Source organism: Hippopotamus amphibius, chromosome 9, assembly GCF_030028045.1.
Source record: "Hippopotamus amphibius kiboko isolate mHipAmp2 chromosome 9, mHipAmp2.hap2, whole genome shotgun sequence".
NCBI lineage: Eukaryota > Metazoa > Chordata > Mammalia > Artiodactyla > Hippopotamidae > Hippopotamus > Hippopotamus amphibius.
Window position 1 is genome coordinate 1,106,437 of NC_080194.1, and position 15,909 is coordinate 1,122,345.

At 58.3% G+C, this 15,909-nt stretch overlaps 1 protein-coding gene across 1 annotated transcript; it reads left to right on the forward strand.

Annotated features, from left to right (window-relative positions):
• On the forward strand, nt 1-15,197 carry SPI1 (Spi-1 proto-oncogene). Its single transcript, XM_057748814.1, has 5 exons — nt 1-280; nt 2,532-2,628; nt 13,468-13,655; nt 13,908-14,070; nt 14,491-15,197. The coding sequence occupies exons 1-5, from the start codon at nt 236-238 to the stop codon at nt 14,808-14,810; spliced, it is 813 nt and encodes a 270-aa protein (XP_057604797.1). The 5' UTR covers nt 1-235; the 3' UTR covers nt 14,811-15,197.
• The last annotated feature ends 712 nt before the right edge of the window (nt 15,198-15,909 follow it).

Sequence of the window (15,909 nt, forward strand, 5' to 3'; positions counted from 1 at the left end):
GTCACCCCAAGGGGACTATCTCCCAGCGGCAGGCCTTCGATAAAATCAGGAACTTGCGCTGGCCCTTCAATGTCAAGGGAGGGGGCTCACGCAGGGCTCCTGCAGCTCGAGGGGCAGGCCTGAGCCCTGCGCCCGCCCCGCGTCCACCCAGCCCCCGACGGGGCGCCCCATCCCCAGGGGCCCCGCACTGGCCCCCACCGAGCCAGGGGCCCCGAGCGACGCCGAGCTCGGCTGGATGTTACAGGCGTGCAAGATGGAAGGGTTTCCCCTCGTCCCCCCTGTGAGTACCGGGACTCCGCCACCAGCCCGGCCCGCGGCCCTCGCACGCCCGCCCGCCGGCCCGCCGGCGGCCCTCCCACTGTCGGTGGGAAGTTGGTGCTTCCTCCCTGGAGCTCCTGGCCTGAGACCCAGCAAGGGGGCCGTCGGCTTCCTCGGAGCGTGCCCTGGCGGGCTGAGGGCTGGGCCCTCGGTGGGGCTGTGATCGGCGGGGCCGGAACGGTTATTTATAGACGGGGCTTGGGTGGCAGGCCGGAGCTCCGCGGCTGGGTGCTGGGCTGAGGATGGTGAGGGCGGCCGTGGGGCGGCGGTGGCGGGGGAGATGGGGAGCCTGGCGCGGGGGGAAGCCGGTCCCCAGGACAGCAAAGGCTCGAGGGGAGGACGCAAGAGGCCGGCGGTCTCGGGCCAGGGCCTGGGTGCTTGTGGGGACGGAGGCTGCCTTAAGCTCGGGTCCCCGCCATCCAGGCTGAGGCCTGGCACAGAGGACATGGCTGTGGAGCCAAGGGTCTCGGCCTCGGGCCTCGGGCCTCGGGCCCCGAGTGGCGGAGGCAGGGGTGGGGGCAGGCGCTGGGCCGGAGCAGCGAGGGAAGCAGAAACTAGCCATGCCGCTGGGGCTGGGCTCGCGTCAGGGGTCGGGGAGAGGAGGGCAGGGGCGAGACGGGAGAGAGGGCAGGGGCTGAGGCCGGAGGTGAAGACGCATGAGTCCCAGGGGACCCCAGGGAGGGCAGGGCAGCCGTCCGGGGCAGACCCCTCGGCTCCTGCTCTCGGTGACAGTTGCAGACCTCGGCAGGTGTCCGACCCGGGCCCCTCTGAGAGGACCCCGCTCCCTTTCCCACGCTGCCCCCGCTCAGCAGGGGTGGGGGGCCCTGGCGGGAGCTGGGAAGGGCTCGGCAAGGCCTGCCCACCTGACTCAGCTTTCCCGGCCTGGAGGTGGCTCTCTTCCCCCCCCCGCCCCACCCCAGCCAGACCTCAGAGCCCCGGGGAGACACCCCGGGCTTGACATCCTGCTCTGGGGCTGCACTGCATGCAAACCCAGTGCCAGGCTCCTGGGCTCCTCACTGGGCCAGATGTAGACGGGACCAGCTAGCCAGCCCCCTACCTGGCCCTGGCCCACCCTTCCCCAACCTGGGACCAAGCAGGTGGGGGCCAGACAGGGGGTGACAGAGGTGGTCTTGGGGAGAACCAACGCTGCCCCAAGAAGGCCACAGGCCCAGGGGCTCAGCCGTCCTGCCTCTGACCCTTGACCTCTGAATCCCAGAGCTCCAGCTAGAGCTGGGCAGGAGTCACCTCCTCTTGGGCTCCCACACCCAACCCCTCAGCCCCTTGCCCCAGCCCAGGGGTTACTGAGAGTGGGTCCTGGGAGGGTGGGCTCCCAAGGCAGCCCTGGTGGCCGAACCAAGCCCTAAGGGCCAGAGCTACGGTTGTGCAACGCCTGGGCACACGGTGCGGGGGCGGGGAGAGGCCTGGCGAGGTTGGGAAGCCTCGGGGCCTGCGCGTCCCTGTGCCGGTGGGGGCGGAGGGGGCGGGGGAGGGACGGGAGACCAGGGAGTATCCCGGGGAGGGTGTCGGGAAGAAGGGGGAGGAGGGAGAGGCCCCCAAAGCCTGTCCGGAGGAAGCCTATCAAATCCGTCCCCGTGAACGGCCGCCGGTCAGGGTGGTGGCCCTGAGCCCGCCTGGGGCCTGGGCTGGTCTGTGGGGGGGGCCTGTGGGATGAGTGCGGAGGTGGGCTGAGGGTGACGGGGAAGGGCACGGGTGTGAGCGTGTGTGTCAGTGCTCTTGGAGGCAAGTGGGTGGATGCGTGGGTTAATCCCAGCGACTCTGCCTGTGCCTGCAGGTGGGTGTACCATGGTGTGCGTGTGACAAGCGTGTGCAAATGCGAGTGGCCCCTAGAGTGAGTGTGGGCGTGCGGGTGGAAGCGTGTCGCGGGGAGCATGTGTGCGTCCGGGGGTGTGGGTGTGTTGGGGTGGCCATGGGAGGGCGGGTGTGTGAGGCTGGGACCCGGGCACTCGCTGGGACGTGTGAGTGCGAGGCGACCTCTGGCCGTCAGGGCCCTGTCCCCCGCTTCCTGCAGGAGCCAAGGCTCTTGCTGCCCGGGTCCCCGGCCTCCACTCTGCGTGGCCTCCCCGCGCCAGGCAGAGGGAGGGCTGTGGGACGGACACAGGCGCCGAGCGTGGACCCAGCGCGCTGGGGGGCCGCCACCCGGGCTGGGGTCTCCCCGCCGCGGCGTGAGTCCTGACACCCTCCTCTCTCGGCAGCCGTCGGAAGACCTGGTTCCCTACGACACGGATCTCTACCAGCGCCAGACGCACGAGTATTATCCCTATCTCAGCAGTGATGGAGAAAGCCACAGCGGTGAGTGCAGGCCCCGCCCCGCCCCGCCCCCCGCCCCAGCGTGGCGGGTTCCGGGGAGAGGGAAAAGGAGAAGAGGCGTCGTTCCCAGGGCCTCTCTGGGACTCTGAGCATCAGGTCCAGCTGGCCCTCGGGGATGGGACTTCACTGCCCCAAAGCCCCGCGCTCCCGCTCCCCCGCACCCCATACCCCACGGCCCAGCCTGCGCTCCCGGAGGTCCTCGGCGCGCCCAGGCACGGGGGCGCCTCTACCGCACGCACCTTCTCGTCCCATCCTTGTGGCCTTTTTACACACGAGGAGGCAGGCTAAGGGGCTACGGGGCGTGGACAGGGTGGCACAGCTGGTCGGGGGACCCAGCTCTGTCTGCCGCAGGTCCAGTGCTTTCTCCCCTCCCCCTCCGCCGATTCCCCGTCTTCCGTCTTCCTCTCCATTCTTGTCCCACGCAAACCCTCATCTCCCCGACGCTGCAGCCCCGCTCCCTGCGGTGTGTGGGTAGCAGGATCTGTCTGGTGACCTTTGGGGTGGATGGTTCTGTGCTGCGAGGCGCGTCTGGTGCGTTGTACGGTACCTGGCAGCATCCCTGCTGCTACCCACGAGATGCCAGCGGAACCGCCAATCCAACAACCAAAGCTGTGTCGAGCATTGCCAAATGTCCCCTGGGGGCAGACCCACCCCTAAGTGAGAGCTGTTGGGCGAAAGGAAAGGCTCTGAGGACCCCCTCATTCCGTAGCGGCTGAAGCCCCCCGTCTGCCTGGGCCAGGAGCCTTTTCTATTTGAGTCTCACTGAACCCCTCCTTCCTCGAGGCCCAGCCTTGATCCTGAAGCAGATTCCGGGGAGGGGAGGCAGGCCTTCAGTGCCTGGGACCTGGGCAGGGGGCTCAGAGAGGTCACTCGAGGTGGATCTTGGCATACGGAGGGCACATTTCTGAACCACAGGTGAGGCGGCCCAGTTAACGGGTCTCCACGGGGGGATTCTCCCGAGGGGTCTGAGGCCTGGGTCAGGCACGCTGTGTACCACAGCTGAGGACGGCCTCACACCCGAGCCACGCCGGGGGCCATTCACACCTGTAGCTCCATCCGTCTGTGGCTTAAACCTGACGGCCACACCCAGAGACGCCATCCACGGTGAGCCCTTGTTTAAGGCCCTCTCACCCAGGTGCCAGACCGTGTGAGCGGATTCAGCTGGAACTCACACCCGACGGCTATTGTAAAGACTATACCTGGGAGCTGTGTCTTGGGAGCAGGTGGTGGAAGTACTTCCAGGTCGTATCTGGGAACACACAGGCCTCTTTCAGAACTCCAGGGCTAGAAAGGCTTTAAAAATATCCTTTTTTTTTCTTTTCATCCTTTTAAGCTTATTTATAATTCTACAAGAAACGTATCCTCTTTGTGGAAGATCCAGGCCATTTAGAGAGCCTCCCTCCCCACCGCATCCCGGGGTCTCCCCTGCCGGCCGAGGGCTGGGTGTCCCTGCCCCCCGACGGTCCCCCGACCCCCGCCTGAGGGCCGGCGCCCCCTGGTGGCTCCAGGCAGCAGCGCCGTTCAGCCCGGGGCCGCCTCCGGGATCCTTTCTCCTCTGGCCCGACCCCTTCTCAGTTCCAGTGGGTTTGGGTGCATTTCTTTGGGGCCTCCTGAAGCCTCATTTTCCCCTCCTGTGATCTGGGGGTGCTGTTTATGTACCTAGAAACCAGCTAGGCCTGGGGCTGGCCGATGGAGTGGGCACTTTAGAGAAAGCCAGTGCTTTCCTGGCTCAGGGCTCGGGCAGGTCCCTTCTACCCGGGGTGGGGCTCTAGGAATGACTCCTGAGTGGATGTCTGAGCTGCCCATCTGGGCCCTTCGGACCCAAATCCTTCCGAGCCTCCTCCTTCCGGTGCCTACTCACCCCCCCCCCCCCCCGCCATGAGGGCCCCTCTGGGCACCCGTCCCTCCCTAACACCTGTTGGAGGGTGTTTTCTGAGACACCCCCACACCCTGCCGCCGGTTGCCACCTGCCCTCTGCGTCTATACCTTCAGTCCCGGCTCTGGCACTCGCCAGCGTGTAACCCTGGGGCAAGTGACTCAACCCCTCTGAGCCCCTGTTTCTTCATCTATAAAGCTGAGGGCCTGCACACACCTCACAGGGTTGATTGTGCTGATACGCGAGGTAATGCATGCAGTGCGTGGGGTCGCACACCGGGGACGAGGCCCGGGGAACTCCCGGCAGGCGGCACAGGAGCTTTACCGCCCTCCCCCCAGGCAGGGGAGCTGCAGCAGCGGCAGAAGCACAGATGCTTCCGTAACAGATCGACCGGCTCATTTTCCAGCGGCCCAGCGGACCTCCAGCCACCCACTCATCCGTCCAACCCCTCCCCTCCGCTCCCATCCACCCAGCCACCCAGCCACCCACCCGCCCTTCCAACACATCGTCCAGTCCGCTGGTCCCCTCATCCTCTTATTTGTCCATCCACCAGAGAGCCTCTGATTATGTGCCGTGTACCAGACACTGTTCCAGGCACTAGAGGTTCCATGAGGAGCAGGCCAGGCAGGGCCACTGCTGTTGCAGAGCTTACAGTGCCGTCAGGGGGAGAGACAGGGCTGTGCTAATACGTCCTATAGAAAGCAGAGTAATGTGATTCGGAGTGTCTTGCGGCGGGGTGGGGGGGATACTTTAACCTGGGAGGTCAGGGACAGCCTCTCGCAGAGGTGGCAGGTGAGTAGAAATCTGAGCGCAGGGAAGGAACATGAACGCAGACACAGGTAGGGACAGGTGTTCTGGGGAGAGACGGCAGCAGTGCTGGAGCAGGAGGGCCCTTCACTGGGTTCCAGAGCGGCCAGCGAGCGCAGCGGGGCAGAAACAGAGTGAAGCCAGAGGCGTCTGCAGGGGGCAGATCACGCAGGGCCTGACGGCCGTGGCAGAACCTTGGAGTGTATCCTGCAGCTACTGAGAAGCCATCGGAGGGTTCTGAGCAGGGAAATGACATGATCTGAATAACCTTTGTGTGAGTGTGTGTGTGTGTGTGTGTTGAAAATCTAAATTGCAAATGTTTACTTTTAATTATTAAAACAAGAAATACCCATTGCAAACAATTTTAAAATATCAAGCATATCAAGTGAAATATTACCCTCTTCCTACTCTTACCCCTCGCTGATAGCACCCTGGCCTATCCTTGCAGATATTTTATTTGACATGTATAATCCTACACGTTTGTAAGTGTATCCATCCACACGTCCATATTCTATCCATTCAAAAATGGGCTGTAGAATCACGCTGTTCTGAAATCTGCTACTTTTTATGTAAACTTATCATAGTCATTTCTCCATGGCATCCACAACACATCAGAGATAGTTAAAAGCTATTTTTCCAGTCTTGCTATTACAGGGCTACGCAAGCATGTATATGAAGATTTGAAGTAGAGACTTGAAACAGCATTTGTTTATTGATTGATTCACAAACGTTTGTTGAGTACTGTCTATATGCCAGGTGGAGATGAATCTAGTTTGATTTTTTACTTTGAGACGTCTATTCACTTTATACTATGAAAGATGAGAAGTCGACTTTCTAGTTATTTATAACACACACACACACACTCACACTTCTCTACACATGCCAGAATAATTATAGTAACTTTTTTGCTTTTTTTCCCCTTTTATTGCTGTCATTGGTATCCAACATAAGTGTGCAAGTTTAAGGTGTGAACAGCATAATGGCCTCACACATGTACATTGTGGAATGATTACCACATAAGCTTAGTTAACACCCATCACCTCATATAGTTACAAAATTTTTTTTCCCCTTGTGATGAGAACTTGTAGCAGATACTCTGTTAACTTTCGAAGTTACCATATGACGGGGTTAACCATAGTCATCTTGTACCTTACGTCCCCAGGACTTTATCTTACAGCTGGAAGTCTGTACCTCAGACCACCATCGCCCAACTTCCCCGTCCCCTCCCCCCCACTACATCTGGCAACCACAAATCCGATCTCTTTTTTTTTGAATTTAGGTTTGTTTAGTTTCCCCCTATAAGTGAGATCATACAGTATTTGTCTTGCTATGTGTTCTAACCTTTGTTAAATCAGAATCTGAATTTTCCATGATTAGAACCTTGTGACTATTACTCACCGCTGAGCCACACGGCGTACTTGATTACCTGTACTTTCTCGTTGCTGGGTTTCTGGGGGGCCGTGTGGCAGGGAGACAGGGCCCTCCTTCTGCAACCAGGCTGCTGGAAGCCACACCCCATCTCCCGTCACTGGGGGGGTGGGGGGACCACGGGCAAGATACCTCACCCCTCTGCGCCTCAACTTCTTACGGACGATGCCTACGTCACAGGACTGCTGTAAGGATGGAGGGACTTACTATATGTAAAACGCTAGAGCAGTGGACATTATATAAGGGTCTGTTACGCTTCTCCTACTCTCCTAAGAAAGGATGTGTGGGAGGTGAGGTTCTGTTCTTGTTGTTGGTTTTACCTGGTGTCTTTGGGCTGTTCCTTGATTAACAGTAGTTTGGCTGTGTTAAAAAATCTTTTTTTTTTTTTCTCATTGAAATTGAAAGCATTTCTCTACTGTCTTCTGGTTACTAGAGTTTTTCTTAGGAAATCTGATGTCATCCCATGCCCTCTTTTTGAATGTAATCATCTCAGGGTCTTGTTTGTTTATTATTATTTTTTCTGTTTAGTTTTGTTTTGTCTCTCTGGAAGTTTTTAGTATCTTTTTGCAATACCTAGTGGTTCCACTGAATAAGCTTTTAAAAAGATCACCCTGGCTGCTGTATGAAGACTAGATGGAGAGGAAGCAAGAGCAGGAACAGGGGAAAGCACGGTAGGAAACCACTGGAATAATCCAGGCGAGAGATGACTGTGGCGAGGGAGACAGAAAGAGGCAGACGGGGAATTGGCCGGCGGTCCAGTGGTTAGGGAGTCGTGCCTTTTGCTGCTGAGAGCTCGGGTTTGATCCCCGGTTGGTGAACTCAAGTCTCACAAGCTGCACAGTGTGGCGCACGCACAGTGTGGCAAAAAAATATATATAGAAAAAAAAATAAAGGAAAAAGAACGAAAGAGAAAGGAAAAGAAAGAGAAGAAAGAAGCAGACAGATTCAGGAAAGATTCTGAAAGTAGGGCTCATAGAATTTGCTAAGTTTTACATTGTGATAAAATGTGCATAATATAAAATTTCCTATCTTAACCACTTTCAAGTGTGCAGTTCACTGGCATTCAAAACATTCACATTGTTGTGCAAACATCACCACCATCGTCTCCGGAACTCTTTGCATCTGGCTAAGCTGACATTCTGAACCAATTGAACACTAGCTCCCCACGGCCCCCTCCGCTCAGCCCCTGGCAACCGCCGTTCTACTTTCTGTTTCCTTGAGTTTGACTACACTGAGTACCTCTTATTAGTGGAATCACGCAGTACGTCTCTTTTTGTGACTGGCTTATTTTACTTATATAACATCCTCAAGGTTCATCCACGTTGCAGCATATGTCAGAATTTCCTTCCTTTTTAAAGCTGAATAACATTCCGTCGTATGCATATAACCACATTTTGTGTATCCATTCGTCTGTTGATAGACACGTGGCTTGCTTCAACCTTTTGACTATTGTGAACAGTGCTGCTGTGAACATGGGTGTAAAAACATCTCTTTGAGATCCTGCTGTCAGTTCTTTTGGGGTATATACCCAGCATTGGAATCGCTGGGTTATAAGGTAATTCTATTTTTAATTTTTTGAGGACCCACCATACTGTTTTCCATAGTGGCTGCACCATTTTACATTCCTACCAACGGTGCACAAGGGTTCCATTTCTCCACATCCTTGCCAACACGTTATTTTCTGTTTTTTTAGCTATTTTTTAAATTGAAGTATAGTTGATTTACAATGTTGTGTTAGTTTCAGGTGAACAGCAAAGTGATTCACTGATTCATATATATATGTATATTCTTTTTCAGATTCTTTTCCACTGTAGGTTGTTACAAGGTATTGAATATAGTTCCCAGTGCTGTACAGTAGGTCCTTGTTGTTCTGTTTTTTGATAATAGCCATCCTAACTGGTGTGATAGGATTTGCTATTTGCAGTGGGATTGATGAAGGAAATGGAGTTCCAAAGTATGACCCTTCTCTCCATCCTTCTATCTTTCCAAACACCCATTTATCTTTTCATACCATGGACCATCCACCAATTTATCCACACATTCATCTAATCATCCACTCATTCACCTTTCCAAATGTCTTTCCTCCCCCCGCCAAACCTTCCATGCATCTCCCGCTGACTTATCCATCTAATAAATATATACTAAGCGTCTTTTATATGTCAGGCACATTGCTAGGTGCTGTAGAATGAATAAAGCACACAGGTCCTCCCGGATTCATCTTTGTAACAAGGGAAATAACTAAAAGCTTAATAATTAGGATACAATGTAGAAAGTAAAAAGGAACATGAGACCTGGAATCCTCTGCTCTCTGGGCCCTCAGCTGCTCTATGTGAACAATTTGCAGGAGGGCTGGGCTTGAGGAGCCCTCGTGCAATGGTCTGTGATTTCCTGCGAAGGTTTTTTTTCTCATCACCAGCTTTCTTATGTCTTCATCTTTCTTCTCTCTCTCTTTTTTTTTTAATTATTTATTTATTTAGCCTGTGTAAGGTGTTAGTTGCGGCACTGGGGATCCTTTGCTGCGACCTGCGGGTGGGATCTTTAGTTGCGGCATGCGGGCTTCCTAGTTGTGACACGCAGGATCCAGTTCCCCGACCAGGGATGGAACCTGGGCCCCCGCATTGGGAACATGGAGTCCTACCCACTGGACCACCAGGGAGTCCCCCTTCCTTCTCTGTCTTGATCTTACTTCTCCTCCCCTGGGGAGAGCCCTGGCTTCAGGCTGGGGTTTCTGCTCTGAGGAGATAAGGTCAACTGAATGACACTTAAGGCTTGAATTGTGTGTGTGCGTGGCGGGGGGGAGGGGTTTAAATATCATTTAATTTTTGTCCTAGTGACATACAGGTATTAGTGACACCCAAAAACTGAGTACTAATAGGGGTGTGTGGGTAGGAGTTTGGTCCCAGATTGGGAGTTGTGTTTACAGGGAAGAAGTGAAAGATTTTGATAAATGGGTAATTGGTGGCTGGATGAATGAAGGTTCAATGATGGATGAAAGGATGGATGGATGGATGGATGGATAACGGATGGATGGATGGATGATGGATGGATGGATTAAATGATGGATGATGAATGGGTGGATGACAGATGGATGGTGGTTGGATGATGGACGGGCAGATGGATGGATGGATGGATGGATGGATGACGGACAGGTGATGAATAATGAATGAGGGGTAAATGATGGTAGACAGACAGATGGATAAGAGCAGCCTGTAAACTGTCACTCTCACTAGCAGTGTTTTCCTCAGAGGCGGTATGCCACAGTGGCAGAGTCCAGGCCCTCGAGTCATACACCAGTGGGTCTGGCTCTCGACTCTCCCGAGGACTGTTGGTGGACAAGGGACTTAATGTCTTTGAGTCACAGTTTCCTCACACACAAAAGGAAGATCATACCACAGTGGCCCCCTTGTCGGAGCGCAGATGAGGATTACATGCGGTAATGTGGGTTAAGTACTTAGCACAGTGTCTGGTACACAGAAAACACATTAAAAGTTAACTTTTATTGGCCATTTAATCAAATATTGATTGAGGCCTAGTACGTATTGTGCGCCTAACAGGCTGTAGAAGGGAGGGCCCAGAGCCATCTCCAGATATGCGGATGACACTATAGTCGGAGGAGCAGAGGGCCACGCTAAGGGGGCGTACGTTGCAGGGTAGTCTGGGTGACATTTGAAGTGACAAAGAGGGATAAAGCAATGCATTCACGAACAGTCATCCAGAAATGAGGTCCAAGGAGCCTCAGAGGAGTGCTGACCTTTGCGTCCGGGTGGACTCCTGGCATCGTGTTCCTTCAGAGGGCCTCAGCCTTGGAACGTGTCCGCCTCCCAGACAGACAGCCTTTAGTGCACAGTTGCCTGAGCTCTCGAATCGAGGGTAAAGGCGAGGTTTCCGTTGGGCCTTTTGAAACCTTAATTGTAGCCCAAGAGTCTTTGCTGCAGCTCTCAGGGGACCCTGCGGCAGCGTTCCCGAGCCTCCGTGAGCCGAGGAGCCCCTCATGGTCTCGTTAAAGGCCAGATTGCCGAGTCTCCTCTCGGCGCTGCTGATGCCGGGGCTTCTGGTGAGGTGTGCTGAGCCCTGGTGTGCTGGCCTCAGGCTGGGCCCGCCGGAGGGAGCCCGGGTCTCACGTGGATCTAGACCGGAGAGGGGGGCGGGAGAGAGGGAGAGAACGCAGCACCCCCACCCCAGACCTGGAGGAGGTGTGAGGACGCGGGGGCTGGGGAGCAGGAGAAGGCCTCCTGTAAAGACCTGGGCACGGCCGCCGGGGCCAGAGAAGGCACAGATGGGAGGGGCCAGGCGTGGGGCCGGAGGGCACCTCTTCCTACAAGAAGGAACATAGGCCCGCTCACCAAACCCCAGACCTAGAGCCAACTCTTCCACAGCACAGGGAGAATTTCTGGGTCTTAGCTCACGGCAAGATGCAAGTACAAATTAAGTGTTGCTGTGTTTTGTTTCCCCTTCAGATTTGGGTAATTTTGTGGAGAAGAGTCAGAGTTCTTAAGAAGCTAGGATTCATTCATCCATTCAGGAAATGTGTGTTCAGTGCCTACTGCGTCCAGGCACTGGGGACACAGAGGCGAACAAAACCAGTCCCCGCCCTCGGTGCCACCGCTGGGCTCCAGCCTCCAGGAGACACTGGGGGCCGGGGCCCCGAAACCATTTCTCGGGGCCACGGACTAAGGTGGCGGGGAGCAGGGCAGATAGGAGCTGACACACACTAAAGCATCAGCTGTCTGTCGGATGCTGATCTGGACTCTCTAAAGAGAGCAACATCAGTCATAGCTGTGATGAGGAGGACGTGAAGCGCTGGTGTCTGTCGCGCCTCATTTTGTGCCCGGCTCCGCGTGCTCGCAGGCACTAGCTCACTGCGCCCTCACGGCGAGGCTGGGGCGTGTGATCATCAGCCCCACCTCACGCCTGAGGCAACAGCAGCGGAGACGTAGGGTGACCTGCCCGGTGTCCCTCAGGGCCGAGGGGCAGAGGCAGGACGCGGACCCAGCTCCACCCAAACCTTGTACATTCTCTCCCCTGTGCCACGTGGCTTCACGGAATGGGCGTCTGGACCGTGGGTTCAAACGATTCCACACGTGGACCGGACCTCAGTAACCCCCCAGTTGGGTCTCTGACTTTTGCAGTGGGGAGTCAGAGGCTCAGAGAGGTAAAATGTCTTGTCCAGGGTCACACAGCAAAGCCACCACAGAGCAGGATTTGAAAGTGAGTCTTCTGATAACCAGTGCAGAGCCAAAAACAACACATGCATTTCTTAGGACTGTGTGAGTGAGTATGTGGCAGAAAGAGGCAGACAGACAGAGAGAGAGAGACACACACACACACACACACACACGCATGCAACACAAGGCTGGTGATGGTCCCCCTACAGGGCCCTGTGCTTGTCCTGGAGACACCATCCTGGCTTAGCATCCTCTACGCTCCCTTTTTGGGTCACACAAGAGAAAATCCCTCCTGTCACATTTGTTTTCTTTTTTAAATTTATTGGCTGCTTTGGGTCTTCATTGCTGCATGCGGGCTTTCTGTACTTGCGGAGAGCGGGGGCTACTCTTCATTGCAGTGCGTAGGCTTCTTATTGCAGTGGCTTCTCTTGTTGCAGAACCCAGGCTCTAGGCACACAGGCTTCAGTAGTTGCGGTGCTTGGGCTCAGTAGTTGTGGCTGGCTCAGTAGTTGTGGCGCACGGGCTTAGCTGCTCCACGGCATGTGGGATCTTCCCAGAACAGGGCTTGCACCCGTGTCCCCTTGCACTGGCACGCAGATTCTTAACCACTGTGCCACCAAGGAAGACCCCTCTTGTCACTTTATCACCACATCTTCTTTTGGACCCCAAATTGTACCCAGGAAGTCCTCAGATATGTGGCAGTTTTTGTTCCTGGAAAAGGTGCCCAGAGAAACCACGTTGAAGGCCAGCTCCAGTCCCACCCAAGCTGGGCTCCCAGTGGCACGCAGCCGTTCCCCAAACCAAATCCACCCTACCGCAGACTCTGAAAGCACCCACCAGGGAGTTTCCGGGAAAGCCTCGGGTCACGGCAACCTCTCTGGAAGGTGCAGCTGCCCAAGGGCATGGCTTTGAAGGGGCAGCACCAGGAGCCCAGACAAGCTCTGGGCTGTGAGGAGTGTCAGCCCTGTGACTCTGCAGTCACACCTTGGCCATGTGACAAGACTGTGAGCTGTCCCTGTGGGCAGGCAGTCAGCTCAGGAACTGCTGCCGTGTCTTAAGGGGAGGAGAGGGGACTCAACGTTTCCCGAGGGCCGACTCTGGGGCCAGGAGGCTTTACCCACGTCCAGTCATGTGTATCCTCCCAGCAGCTACTACCCCCATTTTATAGGCCAGTCGACGGAGGCCAGAGGGGTCCGTGCGCGTGCCTGAGGTCACGCACAAAGAAAAGGGCAGAGCCAGGGTGCGGGCTCTTGGGCTCACACGCCTGCGTCCCGGAGACTGTGCGGGAGGCAGGACAGAACGGTGTCTGAGAACAGAGGCTTTGCCCCAGGCCTGGGTCCCGGCTCGGCCCCCCCCCCCACCAAGGCCTGCGGCCTCCAGTGTGTTAGGCACCCTCCAGGCCTCAGTGTCCTCATCTGTACAACGGGGGTCGGCAAACGCCAGGGTGGGGGGGGTGAGAGGATGACGGCCGACCGGCAGCCCAGCCTGGCCCGCGGCGGCCACCCCAGGGTAACGCGGCCTGGCGCCCCCCGCCCCTGCCCGCAGACCATTACTGGGACTTCCACCCGCACCACGTGCACAGCGAGTTCGAGAGCTTCGCCGAGAACCACTTCACGGAGCTGCAGAGCGTGCAGGCCCCGCAGCTGCAGCAGCTCTACCGCCACATGGAGCTGGAGCAGATGCACGTGCTCGACGCGCCCATGGCGCCCGCCCACGCCGGCCTCGGCCACCAGGTGCGCGCGGCCCGCCCGCAGGAGGCCGGCGCGGGCTCTGACCCAACCCGGCTTCCCGCCCCACGGCACAGCGGCGGCCCGGCCTCCACCCCCGGGCTGCCCTCGCGAGCCCACCCCGCTCATCTGCTCGCCCCCGGCCCCCGGCCCCCGGCCCTCCGCACCTCCGCTGACCTTCCGCGGCCTCCGCGACCCCCGCCCCCCACCCCCCCGGTCGCCCCGGGGGCAGCTCACGGCTCTCTCTGCCGCCCCCAGGTCTCCTACCTGCCCCGCGTGTGCCTCCCGTACCCCTCCCTGTCCCCGGCCCGGCCCAGCTCGGATGAGGAGGAGGGCGAGCGGCACAGCCCCCCGCTGGAGGTGTCGGACGGCGAGGGCGACGGCCTGGAGCCGGGGCCGGGCCTGCTGCACGGGGAGACAGGTAGGCGCCCCGGCCCCGCCGCGCCCTGGCCGTCCTGCTGCGCCGTGCCCACCGCGTGCCCGCCGCGTGCCCGGCCCATGCCCACCTCGTGCCCACCCCGTGCCCACCTCGTGCCCACCCCGTGCCCGCCGCGTGCCTACCCCGTGCCCGCCCCGTGCCCACCTCGTGCCCGCCCCGTGCCCACCTCGTGCCCGGCCCGGCCGCCCGCAGAGGGCGCGCGCGTGCGGGCAGCTGTGCGCGTGCGCGTGCGCCAGCGCGTCTCCACGTGCGACTCGTGGGGGCCCCCGCGGCCGCCCGTCCCCGCGCTCCTGTCTGCGCGCCCCGGGGCCGCGACGGCCGGGGGTCCCGGGGGTCCCGGGGGCTGGGGGGGCGGGGCGCGGGCCGCGGGCGCGCGCGGGCGCTGACCCCCTCCGGCCGCAGGCAGCAAGAAGAAGATCCGCCTGTACCAGTTCCTGCTGGACCTGCTGCGCAGCGGCGACATGAAGGACAGCATCTGGTGGGTGGACAAGGACAAGGGCACCTTCCAGTTCTCGTCCAAGCACAAGGAGGCGCTGGCGCACCGCTGGGGCGTGCAGAAGGGCAACCGCAAGAAGATGACCTACCAGAAGATGGCGCGCGCGCTGCGCAACTACGGCAAGACGGGCGAGGTCAAGAAGGTCAAGAAGAAGCTCACCTACCAGTTCAGCGGCGAGGTGCTGGGCCGCGGCGGCCTGGCCGAGCGGCGCCACCCGCCGCACTGAGCGCGCGCCCCCGCCCGCCGGGCCGCCCGGCCGCCCCGCCGGCCACAGCATTAACCCCTCGCCCGGCCGGACACAGGGGGGAGGCTCCCGGGGGGCCGGGGCCGGGGCGCCGGGGGGCCGGCCTCTCCCCGCCGCCCGCCCCGCCCGCTCCAGCCCCCTGCCCGCACCCCTGCTTCGCCTCCCGCCGGGGCTCCAGACCTGGCGCCAGAGGCCCCGCCCCGGGCGTCTGGCCTCGGCGAGGCTCGGCTCGCTTAGGAGCAGGGGTGCTTCTCTGGGAGTCTGAGCTCATCCTCGTGTAAATGGAACCTTCCTCTTTAAGCTTCCCTTTCTCCCCACGTCTCTCCCCCATGGGCTTCCCCAAGAACACAACGTATTAAACTTATTCTCCGCGAGTCCTCTTGCAGCACAGAGTCTCTTTTCAAAGTGTTTGCGCACCTCGTCTGCCCGCCCCCTCCCTCTGATCTCTCTTTTTCTCATCTGTCCGTGGAGCATTTGCTAAGGATCCTACCCAATGCCGGACGCTGGGGACGTGAGAACAGATGACACTTTGTGCCTGACCACGAGTCAGAGCCTGTGGAAAGAACGGATCCTCAGCGGTCTTAGAGGAATAAATCATTGAAAAGCCCTCTGCGCCTGATAAATGTTTTTCTTTTGAACGCCTCAATGAGGCTTGAACGCGTAACCTTCAGGTTATGGCCCCGGTGATGAGAATGATGAGGGCAGCAACACTGGATTCTCGGGCCACGTATTACATGGCAGCCTTGAGAAGTGGAATCTAGTATCACCCCATTTTATAGACTGGGAAACTGAGGCTCATAGAAGTCAAATCATTTGCCCAAGGTCGCAGAGCGCGTGAAGAGCTGCCTCATCCCACCCCACGTGGGCTGCCACCTCAGCGTGAGGTGGGAAGCTTCACGTGTCTGGAAGCGGGTAACGTGCTGCTTGTTCAGCAGCAGGCATGAAGCCCCAGGGCTCCCGCTGGCCGCAGAGCATCCTCACAGAATCCGTGCTGGCAGGACCCTGACACAGGTGGACTCCTCCCATGTGCCCCGGTGTCTGGTCGCTCTGGTTTCCGGCCCGCAGCAGGCAAGAGGCAGAA